Genomic DNA, 18,004 nt, shown 5'->3' with positions numbered 1-18,004 from the left:
CAGAATGCAGTTTTATCACAAAGTACACTACATTTCAGCAAATTAAGTCCTGGGAACCTGAGGAGCTTCTCAAGCAGTATTTTCCATAATATCAATCTACCTTCATCTTTTTTAGTTAAATATATGTATGCGTGCTCTTATCCTAACTTTCATGACAATTCTTTTCAATTTCTTTCTCTTTTATGAGAAGATCCTCTTACTAAGATCCTCTGGAAGATCACTAGTTTTCTCTTCAACTGCCTAGCATTTAAACAATCACAAAGTTTTCATTTCCATGATCATTTTTGTTTCCTCTTCCTTATCTTCCTGTGGGTTACTTGAATATTTTTTGGACTCCATTTTTATTTATAGTGTTTTGAGTGTATTTCTTTGTACAGATTTTTAAAAAATATGATAGTCCACTGGTGACAACATTTTATCAGTTCAAGTATAAAACATCACTTTCCTTTAAGTCCCTTTGCCTTTATGCTGTTTATAATTCCTAAACATTTCTTTTATATCCATTGTGAACCACATTATAGAATGTTACAATTTCTGTCTCAATCATCAAACACAATTTAGCAAACACAAGAGGGGAAAACATGCTTTTATTCTTTTCATTATCCTTTCTTCCTTCCTCATGTTCCAACATTCCACGTTAATCTTTTTCTGTTTTAAAAAATTCCCATAGCTATCCTTTTAGGGTAGGTCTGCTGGTGACAAATGCTCTTAGTTTTCCTTCATTTAAGACTGTCTAGACATCTTCTCTCTGCTATGTCCTTTCTGAGATCCCCAGCTGGTCTGCCTTCATCCTTCCACTTTTCAAAAGTCTTAAGTCTGTTTTACACATAGTGTCTAGGGTTTTTAACTGTACTTATCAGAAGGAATAGAGAGAAGTGTGTCTATTTCACATCATCCAGAACTGAAGTCTGTGTTCATTTTGCAACTTAGAAGCACTATTTGATTCATTTCACAGTTCACATTTTATGTTTTGTTTTGTTTTTTTCTCTTTTAAGTAACTGTAATAGCACTTTTTTGTCTCATTTAATTTGTTCTGCTATTTAAATTCTTGATGTGCTATTTCCCAATACTTGCTGTTGTGAATGGTTGTATGGTTTGTCTTTTATTGGTAACTCCTCTTCTTTAGCATTGTATCTTCAGTATTTCCATTAGGCTCAGCCTGTAGAATGCAGAAGCTTCCCTAAACACTGTTATGTGTTTGCTTTTGCCTGGTAATCTTTAAGTACTTTGAATCCCAAGACAAATTACTTTGTTAATAACTTTGCTTCACACTGGAGTCTATGTAGGATGCCAAATCCAACTTTGGTGCAAAGATTCTGATTTCATATGATATCTGGGGTACTGTGGCTTCTGATTTCCTTATTTCTGACATCTATAGGACTCTTTTCTTATGAACTCAGATATATTTAACATAGTTTTTGCTGCATGATTTATCTTTTACATAAAAAGAGGTTTCAGTCTTCACTTTCTATTCTCTTGCCCTGTTCATCTTAATCTGCCTAACTCTTATTTATAATACAGGTTGTAATTTAAACACTACTTACATAGATAGGGAAGCCTTTCCTAACATCTAAACTATTCATATCTATAAAGATAAATAAACTAATAAACAAACAGCAATGAATTATGACTTAGCAACAACAAAAAAAATTATCTGTAGATATTTGAGCTATTTTGGGGAAAAATATTGTGTATATCTATGTCATTAAGAGATATATTTCAAATAATTTCTTAGACAATCATACCAAAATACAAAATGTTTGGATTACTTTGTACATTAATCATAACTATAAATGGTAATTCTAACTGTAATAAAATTTTACTGTTGAAGAGTCTTACAGTCAGAAGATACTTTTTAAAGAGTTATATCTAACAGTATTATTTTAAATTTCAGTATTAAAAATATATAGGGAATTGTATCATTTACAGGCATTTAAACTTATGTCATATTTTAATTTGGAAGAGGGCTGGAATTCTGTAGAGCTCTAAAAAAGAATGAGGACCATGTCTATATACTATCATGGAGGGATCTCCAGAATATACTGTCAAGTAAAAACTGAGTAGAAAAAAGGGTGGATAATATGTTACTATTCATCTAATAAAAGAAATGAGTACACATACACACATATACTCAATCTGCTGTCCTTTTAAAAAAAAAGGAAGGATAAACAATAAAAGTCACCAAAATAATTACTTCATAAGGGGATGGAAGGTGGATATAAAGGTGAATAAACTTATTTGAATACAATTTATACAACAGAGCTGAAATGTACTTTCATTATGGAGTTGACTTTGGAATCATGCAAATACTTTACATAATTTTAAAATAAAATGAAATTAATAAAAATCACTAAAAATTAAAAAATAAATAAAATGTATACCCAGTTGTAGTATAATAACAGAGAATAACTATGCCAAACTGACTTTAAAACACAGTACTCTGACCGTATAGCCCTAAAACAAAAATACGAAAGAAATTTTAACCTGTTTTCAATATTATGTTAATGATAATGAGGGTATTGTTAGTCTGTAACTATTATTTATGAAATGTGGAATAAATCAAGTAATTACTTCATACTCTAATTCTCTAGTGTCTTTGAGAACTGAGATTCTCAACATGGGAAGAAGAAAAAGTTAACAATCTTACACTAGTGAGTTTGAAGTATCATTATAAACTCATGATGTATTTTATCTTAAAAAAACAAAATAAACAAAAACAAAAACCTCCCTAAATCTCCTAGTTTTAGTCCACTGGAAAAGCCTAGAAACAATGACCAATCTGGCAAAAGTAAGCATCCCTAGCACCCAGATTGTGATTTTTGAAATACCATTTCCCATTCAAAGAAACAAATCCTTAGGCCACAATGTACAAAAGGAGCCTAAAACACCTTGTCATACCATACAGAACTGAACTTATCAAAGTATTATTTTAAAATAACATCTAAATTTTGTCAAATCTCTCTCACATTATGAGACAACCACTTTTAACATGTAATTTGAGAGAATTTTTCACATATAAACAACTTACCTTTCAAAAGGTGCTTGGACTCTCTTAATTACATGATAAACAAGTATGTCTTTTGCCAACATATATTTATCACTTATTGATGTTATAAGTCTTAGACATCCAATAAGCTCCAGGTAGTTATAACATTCATTTACTAAAGAGTTTAAGTCAGCCACATTTGTTGCAGTATTTATCTGTAATGAAGATAATGAATAACACATTACTTTATAATCAACCCTTCAGTATACTAGGGTAAAGTGAAAGTACACCAAGAATTATTTTTCTACAATAAATGAAAATCCAATTTAATAAATACTGTATACTTCTGCCTTCAAGAAACAGAATATAACACTACTTTAATAGAAAAAGCTATTTACATAAAAGGCAGTAATTGACATAGACAAGTTATCTAGCATTAGAGAGGCAAGAAAGATGACCTGTGGAGATTTCATGAAAGAGAAAGAACAGCTGAGACTTAAAAACCTGGATAGACTCAAGAGTATTTCAGGGAACAGTATAAGCAAAGATACTTGATTTTATTTATGTGCCAGACACTTTCATACAGGTTAGCTCTTGAACAAAGTTACAGATAAAAATGAGATAAAAATAGGAGGCAGTCAAGAGTCCACTTGAATGGAAAATTTCCTTGTTATTTTTTTTTTCAAAAAAACCTCTTCTCCTAGGTATTTACATGATTCCCTCATTTATTTCAAATCTCTACTCAGCTCTCTGAGGTTTCTTCCTTTCTACTCTGTTCAAACTACCTTTACACTCTGTCTGATAGTTGCATATATGTTGTGTCATCCTCCCAAACCTACCACCTTCAGTTTTAGCTGGGCACATAGCCAAACCTTCCTTGCAGCTAGACATGGCCTTATATGACTAAGAGCTATCCAACGGGATGAGTGAAAGTTTGTTAAATTTCCCTGCACTCCACTTCTACCTTCTCCCTTAAGAGTGCTTCAGCTATGAAAACAATATCCTAAGTGATAATACAATGAGAGGAAGGAATCCAATACTCTGGATGACTTGGTGTATCACAATTATACCTCTAAAACAGGAGGAGCCATTTCTGTAGAGGCCAGATAGCATTTTATGCTTTGTGGGCCATATGGCGCTTGTCACAACTAAACTCCACCATTATAGTGTAAAAGCAGTCATAGACACGTAACAAATAGGTGTGGTTGTGTTCCAATAAAACTTGAAAAAGGCAGCAGGCAAGACTTGGCCTTCAGCTATAATTTGCCAACCCTGACTATAAAATCTAGACTTTAGAGAAAAATTAATTTCTTTTTTGAGCCATTGTCTTTTTGGGTCTCTCTGTTATAGAACCTTAGCCTAAGCTCTAACTTACTATACCCTTAGTATTATCTTGAAAGAGATATTCTCCCTCTTATTTTGTTGCATTTTTATAATAAATTTTATTACATAACAGTATATTATATATTTGTTTATCTTACCTTTCCTCTAAAATGTGAATTCCAAGGAATTTGTTTGGTTCAGTTTATCTTCAGTGATAAAACAGTAAGGGGTACCAAAGCATTTGCTAAGTAAATCAATGAAGAAACATTGGACAGGAGTACAGAAACTGGAGAGATAAAGCCATCAGGAGAGCTGAAAGTCTTAAGTGCCCTAATGAAGAGCTCAAACTGATCAACAGGCAATGAGAATCCATTGAGGATTTCTGAGGAAAAAAGCAGTGTGGTTAAAACTACCTGTGAGAGAATCACCCTGAATAAGAAGATTAGAATATCTTAACTGTTTAAACCTAGACATAATCTGAGTTTGCTAAAGTAGGCATACTGAAAATAAGAAGGAAAGGCCACTCTTAGAGACAGATGACTTGAACACATACTGATAAATGGAGTATGGAAGAATAAAAATGACCTTGTCTCTAGAATAACTTGGAAATAAGAAATCTCTTGAAAAGAAAAGGAAAATCAGGCAAAAAAAAAATTCTAGGAAAAAAATTAGTTCTGTATTAAGTATAGTGTAGTAAGAAGATCCAGATTTTACCTAGATATTAAAGTGTAGGGGGTCAAAAATACAGGTCTGTGAATCAGAAAGGTTATGGATGAGAAGAAGCTTTCCAAATAGTACAGAAAAAAGACTGTTAAGACAACACTAAAAATTATCTAAGTTTCACTGGTAAGAAGAAACAGCATTAGAAAAGACAGTAGTTGACACAACACTGCAAACTGACTATACCTCAATAAAAAAAAAAACCCCTAAAAAAGAAAAAGACAGTAGTAGTCAAAAGTAGAAGGAAGGAGAGTATTAAAACAGCAGAGAGGAATTCAAAGACAGTGGTGATTGTGTAAGTCAGAGGAGATGAGGAAGTAGGAAGGAAAGGCCTCTGTCCGTGGAGATTTAGATCCCTGGACATCAGCCATGAACCAGCTAATTTGGATGAGTTGTGGTAGAAACAAAAGCCTGACTATAAGTTAAGAAATGAGTAGGGAAGAGGAAGTAGAGACAATGACGCTAAATTACATTTTTTTGGTAAAGAGGAGAAAAGGAAAAATAAAAGAGTCAAAAGGTCTATTTTAAATACCATTTTAGAATGAGGACTCTTGGGCAAAATAGGTAAAATTGCTGTAACACAATTCCATCTTTCTGACTTGGTGGTTTAGAAACTGAGGCTTAAAAAGATTAACCAACATTCCCAAGGTCACATAGCTTATATCAGTTATTTCAAATTAAAATGTGACTTTGGAGCATTTGTTTTTAACCATTAAACTATACTGCCTATTCATTAAGACAATGGCTAGAGTAGGCTTACCTAGGTGGGAGGTTAAGAGAAGAAAGACTGAATGGATTTCACTGTCTCAGTTTCTAAATCAGTAACATATAGGTAATGATACTTATCTCAGAATATTATAACTAAATTGAGTTTGTACATTAAACATGTGTAGTACAGGGCTCAAAAAATGGTAACTATTTTTAGGCATGAACATTAAGTCTCCCCAGTTGTTTCCATAGAGAAGAAATTCAGCTTGGGCTTTTTCTCCACCTATCAATCGTATCTCCCTGTAGGAGAAAGGATAATATTCTGCTGGTAACCTTCCACTCTTGCGATCCACCTGCATAAAGGAAAGAGTACTTTCATCTGCTCCCTAACATGCAACAAGGAATCTGCCTTATATTGTCTGGCAGGGCAGATAAATTCATCTAGTTTTTAGGAGTGTTAGCAAGCCATTCTGACCACAGATCTAAGTCACATTATCTAATTGGCTTTATCAACATTAAACTGGGCACTTTGATCTCTAGCTGTCTGACCTTTACATTTATCTTTCAAGTGGTTTTTAACATTGCTAGTAAACAAAAATACTGACACCCTTTACTCTCTACAAAGAGTATTATTCTATTGCAGATCCATCATTTATAGTAAATATACCTAGAACATAGTCTACATCTGAACAAACAGGTACATTTCTTACCCTGATTATAATCTGTGCCACATCAAAGTCTGAAACATCGTCTAAAATTGGTTGGGTATTTTCTGGTCCATAAACAAGGCAGTTAAATAAGGTTTTAGAAAAGAAACCAGGTGAAGGACCACCATGAACCAAAGAAATGGCAAGCATTTTGCCAGCCTCATAGTAAAGATTCTCTTTCAGAGCTGTAAATAGATTAAAAAAAAATCAAATACATAAATGCACTGTTTTTTACTATGATAACCACCATATGTAATAAACACATATATAATAAGGTAAAACATATAACAAATTAAAACTTAAAATCTATGCATTAGACAAATGTAAAATAGCCTAACTCATAGAAGCTATAATAATGTAAAAAACAGATTTCAACTAAAATATACAATTTTATGAAAAATATTTTTCTGAATAAAAAGTAACAACCTATTATAGGAAAAAATGTGAATACAGAAGATCGTTTTATAAAATCACCTATAATCCTACCACCATAATAACCAGTGTACACATTTGGGTGTATTTATGTCTCGTGTGTATATAAATATATAAAAGTTTGACTTCTGCTTTTTTCCACTTACAGTATTGTAAACTTTTAAAGTATCACTTGAAAGTATTCAAATCTACAGTTGTTGAATGCATTAAGACTAATTACTAGCTACCCTGGCTGATGACGTTATAATCAATATCTAGTTACATATTCTTATTTATATATCTTTGACTATTAGGATAGACTCCTACATATGGTATTATGGTCCAAAGGTTATGAATAATTTTAAGGTTGTTGATATACAAAATGGCACAAATTTATGGCTCTCAATATATATGCTGTCTTACTACACCATCACAGCTTTCAGAACTTTTCAATTTGTCATTTAAAGGGTTTCAGCTACTTTGGTAAGTCAAAAAGATATATAAATTTTCCTTTATTTTTTTAAAAAATTGTTCAAAGTAACTTATTAATAAATAACATTAACAATACTTGAAATAATAATTAAATCCCCTCAACAATAACCTTATATACTACATATTAGTAGTCACATCTTACAGATTAAGAAACTGAGATCCAGAAAGGCTTTGTCATTCACCTAAGGATATAAAGCTACTGAACTAGATGCATACAAACTGAATTCACATTTTGTGACTTAAATCACGTACTCTCCACTGTAACAAAACTGTCTTGAGTTAACATACTGATTATTTTGAGTTTTTTTTTCCAAAGGGAGTTTAGAATTAAGACTGTATATCCTGTACATAGTACAAATGCTCCTTGGTAGTTTTCTCAATTATTTCAATGATATTTCAGGCAATGGTGAGGAATTCTAAAGAAAATATAAAAGGAAATCAAGTGGAATAAAGTAAGTCTTCTCACTCCATTTCAGATTGCCCACGACAGCAAAAGTGGTATAAACGTGTATAAAAAATAATGCTAGAATTAACCACTGTTTTGAGATGCCTGTTTTAATCACATTAGTTCCTCACCAGAAGTAAAGACAGAGAAGAATCAAGAAAAAAAATTCTGAATGCAAAAGTATGTTAAAACTGTTACATGTGGACCAAAAAATTATGTTATAAAAATCCTAAGTTGTAAAGAAACATGACAATTCCAAATTTCAAATATATGAACAAGCAGTGCTCAAATAATCATCCATCCCATTCGGTCACTCTATTCAAACGAATTAAAATGAATATAAAGCACATTTTAAAGAAGTTCTAATTAATTACAGGAATCGCTTCAAGGAAGATATTGTTATAAATAAATTAAGGATATTCTATAAAATGTTTCACTAAAAAATTCAATTTAAAAAATTACTTCCCCTCTTTTCTATGATTCTATCATTATTTTATTAACAAAGTGATTATCATTTTGACCACAGGTATTGAATATCAATTCTAACCAGCTATCTCTTTCTTTACACATGGCATATTCAGTATGCACAATAATAAAGAAAATAATTACCTTGAGAATTTAGAGATAAGTTCTTTGACAAGGACCCTTCAAACAACGGTGAGTTCTCAAGTTGCTGCATTAAGAGACACAGGAATTCTTGCTTTGATCCAGGATGCTCTCTTCCAAAATGATCATTTTCATTAACATACACTACTTCAATTGAGTACGAAGGATTAAAGTTTTGATTTCTGAATCCATCTAAGGCACTATTCCAAATATTAGCTTTGTTGATATATAATCTTTTAGCTTTTTTTTTAATTTGGAATCCTAACTCTATTATTAGAGTCGAAATATCTCTTTTAAATTTGCTGCCTTGCCTATAAAACATGAATTTAAACATAGAAGTAAGTACTCTAAAGTACTTTATGTCACACAGCAGTTACAAAGCCAATCAAAAAATAGAAAAGAAGATTAGAAGGAAATTCTTCCCCAACACCCACCCAAAGGCAGACAATGGCTGCCACTAGAACCAAAAATAGTTATTTGATAACCTTTGTTCTAAATTGATTCCCCCTTCCTAATCTTCTATCAAATTAAAATCATCTAATATCATAAATTATTTATAAAAATGGTGACAGATGATTATCTCAAATTTGATCAATTCAGCAGATTCAAAAGCTCAAACTCTCATCTCCCTGGCCATACTTGCTTAACTGTATTTTATTTCATGTTCACTAAATCCTTTAAAAATAAAGCAAATGTAATGTCTGCTTTCTATACGAGAGAAATATAGTTTTAAGAGATGACATGATATAAACAGAACTCACAGTCCTTTAAATAGTACTTTTTAGTCTATACCAGTCACCCTTAAACTGTGGTCCCAGATCAGCAGCAGCAGCAGCATCTGGAAACTTGTCAGAAATGCAAATTCTTGAGCCCCACAGCAGATAAACAGAATCAGAACCTCTGAGCAGGAGGCCAAGCAATCTGTGTCTTAACAGGATTTCCACACCATTTTATGGACTAACTCAATTGTTCTATGCCTCAGTTTCTCCATCTGTAATTGGAATTAATGAACTCAAAATAATCCTGTTGGGGCAAGGTTCATGGGATCATCTTTCTATATCAAGTTGGAAACTGCAGTTTGAAAAACCCTCTTCCAAAACTACTGTAAGATGAGCTAATACTCTAAATGTACATAGCCACTTTCTGTTGTAATTTTCTCAAAGCATGAGTTTTATATTTTTCTCCAATTCAAAATACAAACCTCAGCAGATCTTTACGCTGGGCTCCAGGTGACTGTCTGGGTAATTTAGGTGAGGATTCCTCTAACAAACAATCAGTTATTCCCACATTAGTGTTGGGTAATGTGTGTTTTTTGGGTTTTTGGAAATCACCTGCAGAAATTTAAAACCCAATGTTAGCATAATAGAAATATAGATAGAAACTTTTTAATAATATGCATTTGAATAAAAACTTTATTCAAAATTACGAAGTATTACCTGAATTGTAGAGAATACTTCTACATTCCAAACACTCCCAATTCTGTTCCCAGGATTGTAGTGAGGAACAGGCTAAATGTGTTCCGCTAGAACCACAACACTGACAGCGCTTTATTTCCCATTTGCTGAGGACATAAAAAGAAGCAGATGTTTACATCTGGTATTAACTTAGTCTAAGTCCAATCACCAGCACTGCCACAGGCCTCACTGTCCACCTCACACACACACAACCAACCCTTTTACCAAAGGAGAGAAAATAAATTAACTGCTTTAATATTGCATTGCATTTTCCTAAACTAGTTTTTTTTCCTACTTCATTTATTATGTTTGCAACCACCTCCTTTAAATATTCTCTATCTTAAAATAATTCAACTAAATATCAAAATGTAATTGCACATACACCCAAAGAATATAAATACCAGAAAGAACATGGTTAAGAAAAAAAAATTTCTTTTATATTTGGAGATGACCACGCTCAAAGGAAGATTGCTGTGTCAGTGTGTCTGATATGAAAGCAGCATTCAGTAAATACATTTTTACCTAAAACACTCTTTCCCATTCAAGGTGAGGAATCATTTCCTATAATGAGCTCGCTCACATACCTCAGTTACTGTGCATCTCAGCAGGATCTAGACCTACTACCTGACTCATATTCATATTCTCTGCCATCTGTTCCCCTCAGAATCCTATTTCCAATGTTTCCCCACTGCAGTGTGTGACATGTGCCAGTCCGCATTCACATCTTCTGTAAGGGTGTGGGTGACACGGGTGTGGGTTATGATGTGTGGCCTTCTCTTTGTTTCGTTATGAGTGCACCCTCTGTATAGAAATGGATATACTCCCTGAGTGTATGGATATGTGGGTGATGAGAGGTAGCTGGATAACCTCCCTTCTGGTAGGTGTGGGAGAATCTCTCTATGTGGATAAAGGCATGTAGGTAGGTGCTCTCTCTGTGTTTCCCTCTCTGCACCAGATAGTTCTGCCAACTGATGATGAGAAAGAAAGATAACAGCTAACATGAGTGCTTATACACCAGGCCCAGTTCCCACTCCTTAGGTGTAAAGTTTAATCCTCACAATTTTGGAAGGCTGGAAAACCAGTTTCCCCCATTTTAAAGAAGAGGAAACCAAGGCAGAGAGGGGCAGAACTTGTCCAATCAAGTTCAAAGAGTGAGTCTTCCAACCCACTTTACCTGGCTTCAGACTCATCCTCCTAACCACTACACCATGCTGCCTTTCAGCAAAATTACCTTCCTATCACTAGGATGAGAGGCAGTGAGATTACAGAAAAAGCATTCAGATATCAGGTATCTGTGTCCCAAGAGAAAAGGCAAAGTAACTGCCAGAAAGAAAAGGGAGTTTAGTAGCAAATGATTAGGTGACCAGTGGTACACAAGAAATATATATTGATTAATCAAAATAGCCTAAAATGAATTTAGAAAATATCAGCATTAATGAATACACTGTTTCTTAGAACTCTAAAGTGGTTTACTGTTTACAAAACACATTTATATATATTATCTCATCTGTTCCTCAGCACAACCCTTGAGCAGGGTATTTATTAGTCTTTACAAATGAATACTCAGGGTCACCAGATCAAGTAACACAGGCAAGGATACACATTACTTTACGTCTTTAATGAGATCTCTACCCTTAAAAGATCATATACTCTAATGGCAAAGACAAATTTAAATAATGTCAATTATATTGTAATAAGCACAATGAAGGGAAAACCCAGCCCAGAATGGGGAATCAGTAGTAGTTAAGAGTTGCTTAGGGGACACTTTCCAAAGCTGGCAAGACTTTAGCTAAGTCGCTGAAAATTAGCAGTAGCTCACCTAGCCAAATCACACTTTCCATGAGAAATAAGGCTCCCAATACTCTGCTCTGCACTTTAAGTTTCAGTTTACCATGTTAATTAATACTCCACAACAGGGATAAAACTTTATCAAGATTTCCTATATAAGTTTCCTATATATAGATTTGTTACTTTTTATTCTGCATCTTAAAAAATGAAAATACTCTCAATTTCTAATATTCCACACATTACAGTGTACATAGAAGGCACAAAATGATCATTAAGATTACAGCCAATGTCTACTGATACTAGAAGAGTAATCAATAAATTTCAGATGCCAAACCCTTTTTATGGTGATCCAAAAGAAACACTGATAGATTAATCCAGTTTCTTAATTTCTAGAAGAGTGTCATCCAACACAAATATAATGCAAATCATACATGTAATTTAAACTTTTCTAGTAACCAGATTTTAAAAGGTAAAAGAAACAAGTGAAATAAATTTAAATATTTCCAAAATAGTCATTTTGTTTGACATGTAATCAATATAAAAAAATATTAACAAGACATTTTAAAGTTTTTTCTTAATGTTGTGGGCTAAACTGTGTCACCCCCAAAATTCGTATGATGAAGGCCTAATACGCAGTACTTCACAATGTAAACTGTATTTGGAGATAAGCCCTTTAAAGAGATAATTAAGATAAAATGAGGTCACATATGGGGAGGGCCGTAATCCAATATGACTAGTGTCCTAATAAGAAAAAAAGACAAGGACACAGACAAAGGAATAGTCAAGTGAGCATACAGCTAGAAGGGAGCCATGTGTGAGCCACACAGAGGCTTCAGAAAAAAAAAACAAAAAAACAATACTTTCCTCTTAGATTTCTAGCCTCCAGGATTGCGAAAAGACAAATTTCCATTGCTTAAGCCACCCACTTTGTGATATTTTGTTATGGCAGTCCTAGCAAACTAAGACACATATAAGTCTTTGGTGTGTATTTTACACTTACAATATCTCTCAACTTGGAATAGCCACATTTCAAGTGCTCAATATTCACCTGTGGCTAGTGGTTACCATACAGAACAGCAGAGCTCTAGAAAACAAAGCCTCATGAAAATACACCACAAAAGTCACAATTATGCAAACTGCAATAATTTCTCTGTAAACAGATGTAAATATACATTTAATAAACATACCTTTATCTCAAGTTACAACTTCAAACACCCCAAGAGCAAAACTATATTTCACTAACTAGAACACCTACTTTCTCAGCTGAAGGTCTAAAAAAGGACATTAACCACACTAAGCATATGAACTTCTCCATATACCTATCAGGCACATTATAGTCTCGCCCTTCTTTGCAACGGCATCTTCGGACATCACAATGCTCATAGTGCTGCAGAAGGTCTTGATAAGCATTTTCCTCTAATTCCCAAGACGCATCTCTGTAAATGAAGCAAAATATAAAATATACTTTGGTTTAAAATGTTACATAAAAGGATTGGTAATCAATCTAAAAATAAAAACTTCACAAACTTAGGAACAAGGATAAAACTTGTTCTTCTTTAGGATTAATCATTCACTTCAAGATATAAATCCATTAGTGTCATTTTACCCTACAGTTAATCAGTCTCACAGTGAATTTCAAATGCTAAATGAAAAATCAAGCAGAAATTTTCTAAAATTTACATTTTTCCTAATATTTCATTTCCTATTTTTAAAATTTTGATGTTAATACCATTACTTCTGGATTCCTCATCTTTAAGTATTAAGAAAATCCTTATATATTTTTAACCACATCTTGATTCTCTTAAGACAATTTACACATACCACTTTGAAACCTATTATACTTGTGTATGAATCAACCAATTAATATTGTACATAAGTGAGGTGTACAATTATTAAGAGACTATAAACCACTAATGAGACATTTAAGTCACAGTGCCTGGTCTTAACAACTAGCAATCTGAGGAGGAGGAGAAAGGGGTGGGGAGGGAGGCTTCACATTTTCCTATTTGAAATGGCTGCTTGTCTGTGAGTACTTAATCAGACATACATGCTTATTTCCAGAAGTAGGGGTTTGCTATTAAATCCTACATTTAAAATATCTTTTTGTCAAATGGCTAAATGCTACTCACTTTTCAGGAATATGAATTCCCATTCTCAACATCTCTTTCTGAAATATATCACTATTATTGCATACTGTGCACCTAAAGAAAAACACTCCTGCATTTATTGCTTGAACCTACAGTGGAAAATAGAAAATCTATTGTTAATAATTTAATAGGTTATCAAGTTATGAATTATATAGCTAATAGAACATGTGTTATTTTTCACATATTACGGAAAGTTATTTTTCTATGCTAGTGGTTCACAAACTTTGATAAACTAAGTTATCCCACTGCTAAAATTTGGAGATATTTTTCCCAAAGGAAAAAAAATTAAGTCAATGAACTGACTGTTCTTTACATCACTCATATATATTTCTCAACCTTTTGTATCTAATGTCATTTCTGTTCCCAAATACTGTGTTGTTCATTACTCTCTGTGAATAGAACAGTAAAAATCTTCAGTTACTTCATCTAGGAAGGATGTTTAAATAAATGTTACATAAAAAGTATCCTTGGTTCTGTTTTTAATTCAATGTCTAAGTCAGTTTTCATCCTAAGAGAGAACCTTAAAAAGTATTCTCATTGCCTCAGCAAATAGAAATACAGAAGCAGCAGGCAGAGAGTATCCAGAAAGAGAGGGAAAGGGTAGCTAATCTCTAATTTAAAAAGCTAGTAGCACACAGTCATTTAATAAATATGTATCTTTACTATACAGGTGCCAAACACTATGCTAGTACCAAAACAGAAACATTAAGTGACTTAGATCCTATTTCAAGAAATTCTTGTGAGTAGGCATATGTATATACAATTATAAAAGTGTTTTTACTGTACTTCTTTTAAGAAAAGGATATACATCGAGAGAGGAAGTAGCACTGAAGTTTATTTAAGAGCCTGACAAAAATGTCACAGGGATGATAAGGTTAAAGCCAAAGTTGGAAGAAGTAGGGGTTTGTCAGGAAAATAGGACAAAAGACACTACAAGGACAGGGAACAGCACATATATCAAGTCTCAGTGGCAAGAGAGAGTACATATGATTAGGAAACTAATTAATAATATACTTAGGGATTACAAGCTGAACATAATGCACTAAGTAATGAGAATAGAGCAAAGCTATTAGTGTGAAGAATTGATGGGGAATAAGGCATGCAAAAGAAAGACTAGTTAGTAAGCTCCAGCAAAAATCTATTTAAAAGGTAGAGGGTAGCTACAAAAAAGGATATACACAAAATATCTATTAAGCAGACCTCACAGACTTGGGGAATGATTTGTGAACGGTGAAGAAAGAAGTGAACTAAGAGGAACCCAGGTTCAATGAACTAGCAGGTTGCACACACACAGCATGTGAGAGGGAAGCAACAAGTTATTGAAATCTCTGAACTTAAAGGATCTTTGAGCAATTGTAAAGTGATACCAAGATCTTACTAAATACAGCATATGATACAAGGAAGTATCTAGTATGGAGGAAGAAAGAAAACCAGCATAGGTCATATGAAAGATATCAACAAGACCACAGTAATGACAGATAAATCCAAACTGAACAAGAATAGTGATAATCCTCTGCATACACAGAATGAAAGTTTCCATCAACTTCTATGATATTAATTTGTAGTCTCTCCTCACAAAAATCCCAATGTATTTAGCATTTGTAGTGGTCACAAAGAGTCTACGGCCATACCACCCTGAACGCGCCTGATCTCGTCCGTAGTGGTCACAAAGACAATTTGCTTAACCACATACAATTCTCATTCTACTGCATGGATTTGTTCTTCCTTCAACTCTTTTTATATTAATGGAGTTCAGAGATTAAAATATATGTATTTTTCAGGTATTACTGTAGCTACCTAAACAGGGTAGACTCCATTTACTATTTCAGTTAAGAATTTTACCAGAGTGGAAAAGTCACTGGAGCTCCTTTAAGGAACATGCCTCAGAATGAGCTGCCTTGGTGTGGTAATTGGTTGTTTAATATTTATATCATAGGCACAGCAATAACTGCTCATCTATGTTTATATCATAGACAGGTATCCAAGCGGCCATGATCTTTAATTATATTTGCATAAAGTAGACCTATATTTTTGTTAGTAGTACTATTTCTCATTTTTAATGACAGAATTAGAAACCTAGTATTTTCAGTATTCACAAAAAATCCTATAAATCCTAGGTCTAGTTTGAGAACCTCTGTTTCATTATTAATGCATAATGAAGCAAATCTTATTTGTCTTGAAAAATAACATACTGTTAAACAAAGTTTGTAAAATGATACAGTTGCCTGCAATTACATTCATTCAAATATAAACCCTTAATTAAGATAAATTACTTAAAGATTCTCATATACTGTGAACTTCTTCCTCAATAGGTAAAGATGGCACTTCATGTTTATGAACTGCACTCTGGATCCTTTTATAAACACTTCTTTGTAAGAATTAACAGGATTTCTAACATTTACCCAACAAAATAGACTATCCTGCCACTTTTAACTGAATAATCCTAAAAATAAGAGTTCAAGGTTCATACAAAAAATTAGAAAGTATTTAATAATAAAGCTTTACTACTTTGACAATTGTTAGTACTTTCAAGACTATTGAAATATAAGAGGATTTACAGTATCTCCTAGTTTAAAAAAAACTTTTGCAGATAATCTGTAATCAATAATAACATTTCATTTTACTAACCAATAATTAAAGCCAAGCTTTTAAGGAAACAGTATAAATTTAACTGAAACCTTTGTTATTTGGCATTCTATTAATTCTAATTGTCTATCAATTGGTACTTTCACACATGTATACTACATATTGGATGTTATAAATAACTGGGATCTTTAAAAAATTTTTAAATTATCTTATGAATTGAAAAAACAGTAAATTGTTTAACATATGTTTTATGATGTTTCATTTACTAGAAAACTTGTCATCAGGTTTAACATACAAGGTAGCTTCTCAAACAGCTAATATTAATTTCAATTCATTAGACAACAATCAGTTCACTGTCAAAAAGTTACGATAAAGTGTTTACTGTAGTAAAATTTTGATTCAATAAAGCTGTTTTAAAAAGTTGCAAGTATTAAGAGCTAAAATATACATGTCAATTCTTTCTAATTTAACATTCAAATTAGCAAGCAACAAATTTTTTATCAGGAGAAGCTTACAAAACATCTTACCTGTAAACAGTCTCTATGAAACCAAGCATTCTTACAACAAGGACTTCGTAATACACTGTAAGTTGGAGTAGGTGCAATAAATTCCAAGCAAATGGTGCACGGTAAGGAGTCTCTATAATTATTAGATGTAATTATTTGAACAGGTCGATGGTTCCAACAAAATGACCTAAAAATATAAATTATTTTAAAAACAACATCTAATAAAGTATAAAGCACAGCTAGGTTAGCCTTGCAAGTCACATTTATAAGAGAAAATTCATTCATCTTTCTTTCATAATTAACCTACAGTAGACTGGAACAACGGCACTATAAATCAGTTTTAAAACCTATGACCAAGGAGAGCTGGACTTCCAAATTGTGAACCTTTTGGTAGTGAGACCTACCTCACAGAATTTCAGTAACATTACGTTGAGAATCCTACGTAATATTATTTGCAACAGAGTATATACACCATTGTACTCAACCTTGCACAAAACTAAAGGAACAAACTTACACTTAAAAATAATAAATATTTTAATCATATAATGAAATGCAAATAACTTATTCCTAACCCACTAAATTCATTTCCATTTGTATTTTCTAAACTGCAGTTTCATACATCATAGCAATCCATTAAATACGTCAAGAACACAAAGACTAAAAGAAATAAAACACTCATGATATCAAATACTAAAATTCATAAAATTTTGGTATTTAAAGCTGAACTTAAGAAGCAAGTATTTTTAGGGGCATCTCAGGAAATGCTATTAATTTTTTGGACTCCACCAAATTTATATGACTCCTTCAGTTTACTCAATGAGAAACATATATGGCCCTGTGAAAGAAAAGTGGATTATTAAATCTAAAGAGCGACATAAAATCTAGAACTGTGTAAGGTGGAAATTTTCACTGACTATGAACAAATTAACAGTTCCATATTACATTCTAGAGCTGAAAGCTAGAGGTGAATACTAATCATTAAGCCCATTATAGACACTGCAATTCTCAAGACTTTGAAGATAGATATGACCATAAAGAAGGGGGGAGAAATCATAAACACACACACACACACACACACACACACACACACACACACACACACACACACAATGTATATGCATAAAC

The 18,004-nt window shown here is 32.8% G+C and overlaps 1 protein-coding gene across 3 annotated transcripts in view; it reads right to left on the bottom strand.

Annotated features, from left to right (window-relative positions):
- Positions 1–18,004, bottom strand: part of G2E3 (G2/M-phase specific E3 ubiquitin protein ligase) — a 50,384-nt gene that overhangs the window by 8,787 nt on the left and 23,593 nt on the right. For all 3 annotated transcript variants that reach the window (XM_010986176.3, XM_064485873.1, XM_031453529.2), the window contains 8 exons: positions 16,901–17,066; positions 13,770–13,876; positions 12,960–13,076; positions 9,835–9,959; positions 9,600–9,729; positions 8,402–8,709; positions 6,448–6,629; positions 3,029–3,201 (listed from right to left, as the gene is read on the bottom strand). In XM_010986176.3, the coding sequence (XP_010984478.1) occupies positions 3,029–3,201; positions 6,448–6,629; positions 8,402–8,709; positions 9,600–9,729; positions 9,835–9,959; positions 12,960–13,076; positions 13,770–13,876; positions 16,901–17,066 (1,308 nt within the window). The remainder of the gene's footprint in view (positions 1–3,028; positions 3,202–6,447; positions 6,630–8,401; positions 8,710–9,599; positions 9,730–9,834; positions 9,960–12,959; positions 13,077–13,769; positions 13,877–16,900; positions 17,067–18,004) is intronic.

This window comes from Camelus dromedarius, chromosome 5 (genome assembly GCF_036321535.1).
Source record: "Camelus dromedarius isolate mCamDro1 chromosome 5, mCamDro1.pat, whole genome shotgun sequence".
In the NCBI taxonomy this organism is placed as follows: domain Eukaryota; kingdom Metazoa; phylum Chordata; class Mammalia; order Artiodactyla; family Camelidae; genus Camelus; species Camelus dromedarius.
This window is presented reverse-complemented; position numbering and strand designations above follow the sequence as displayed.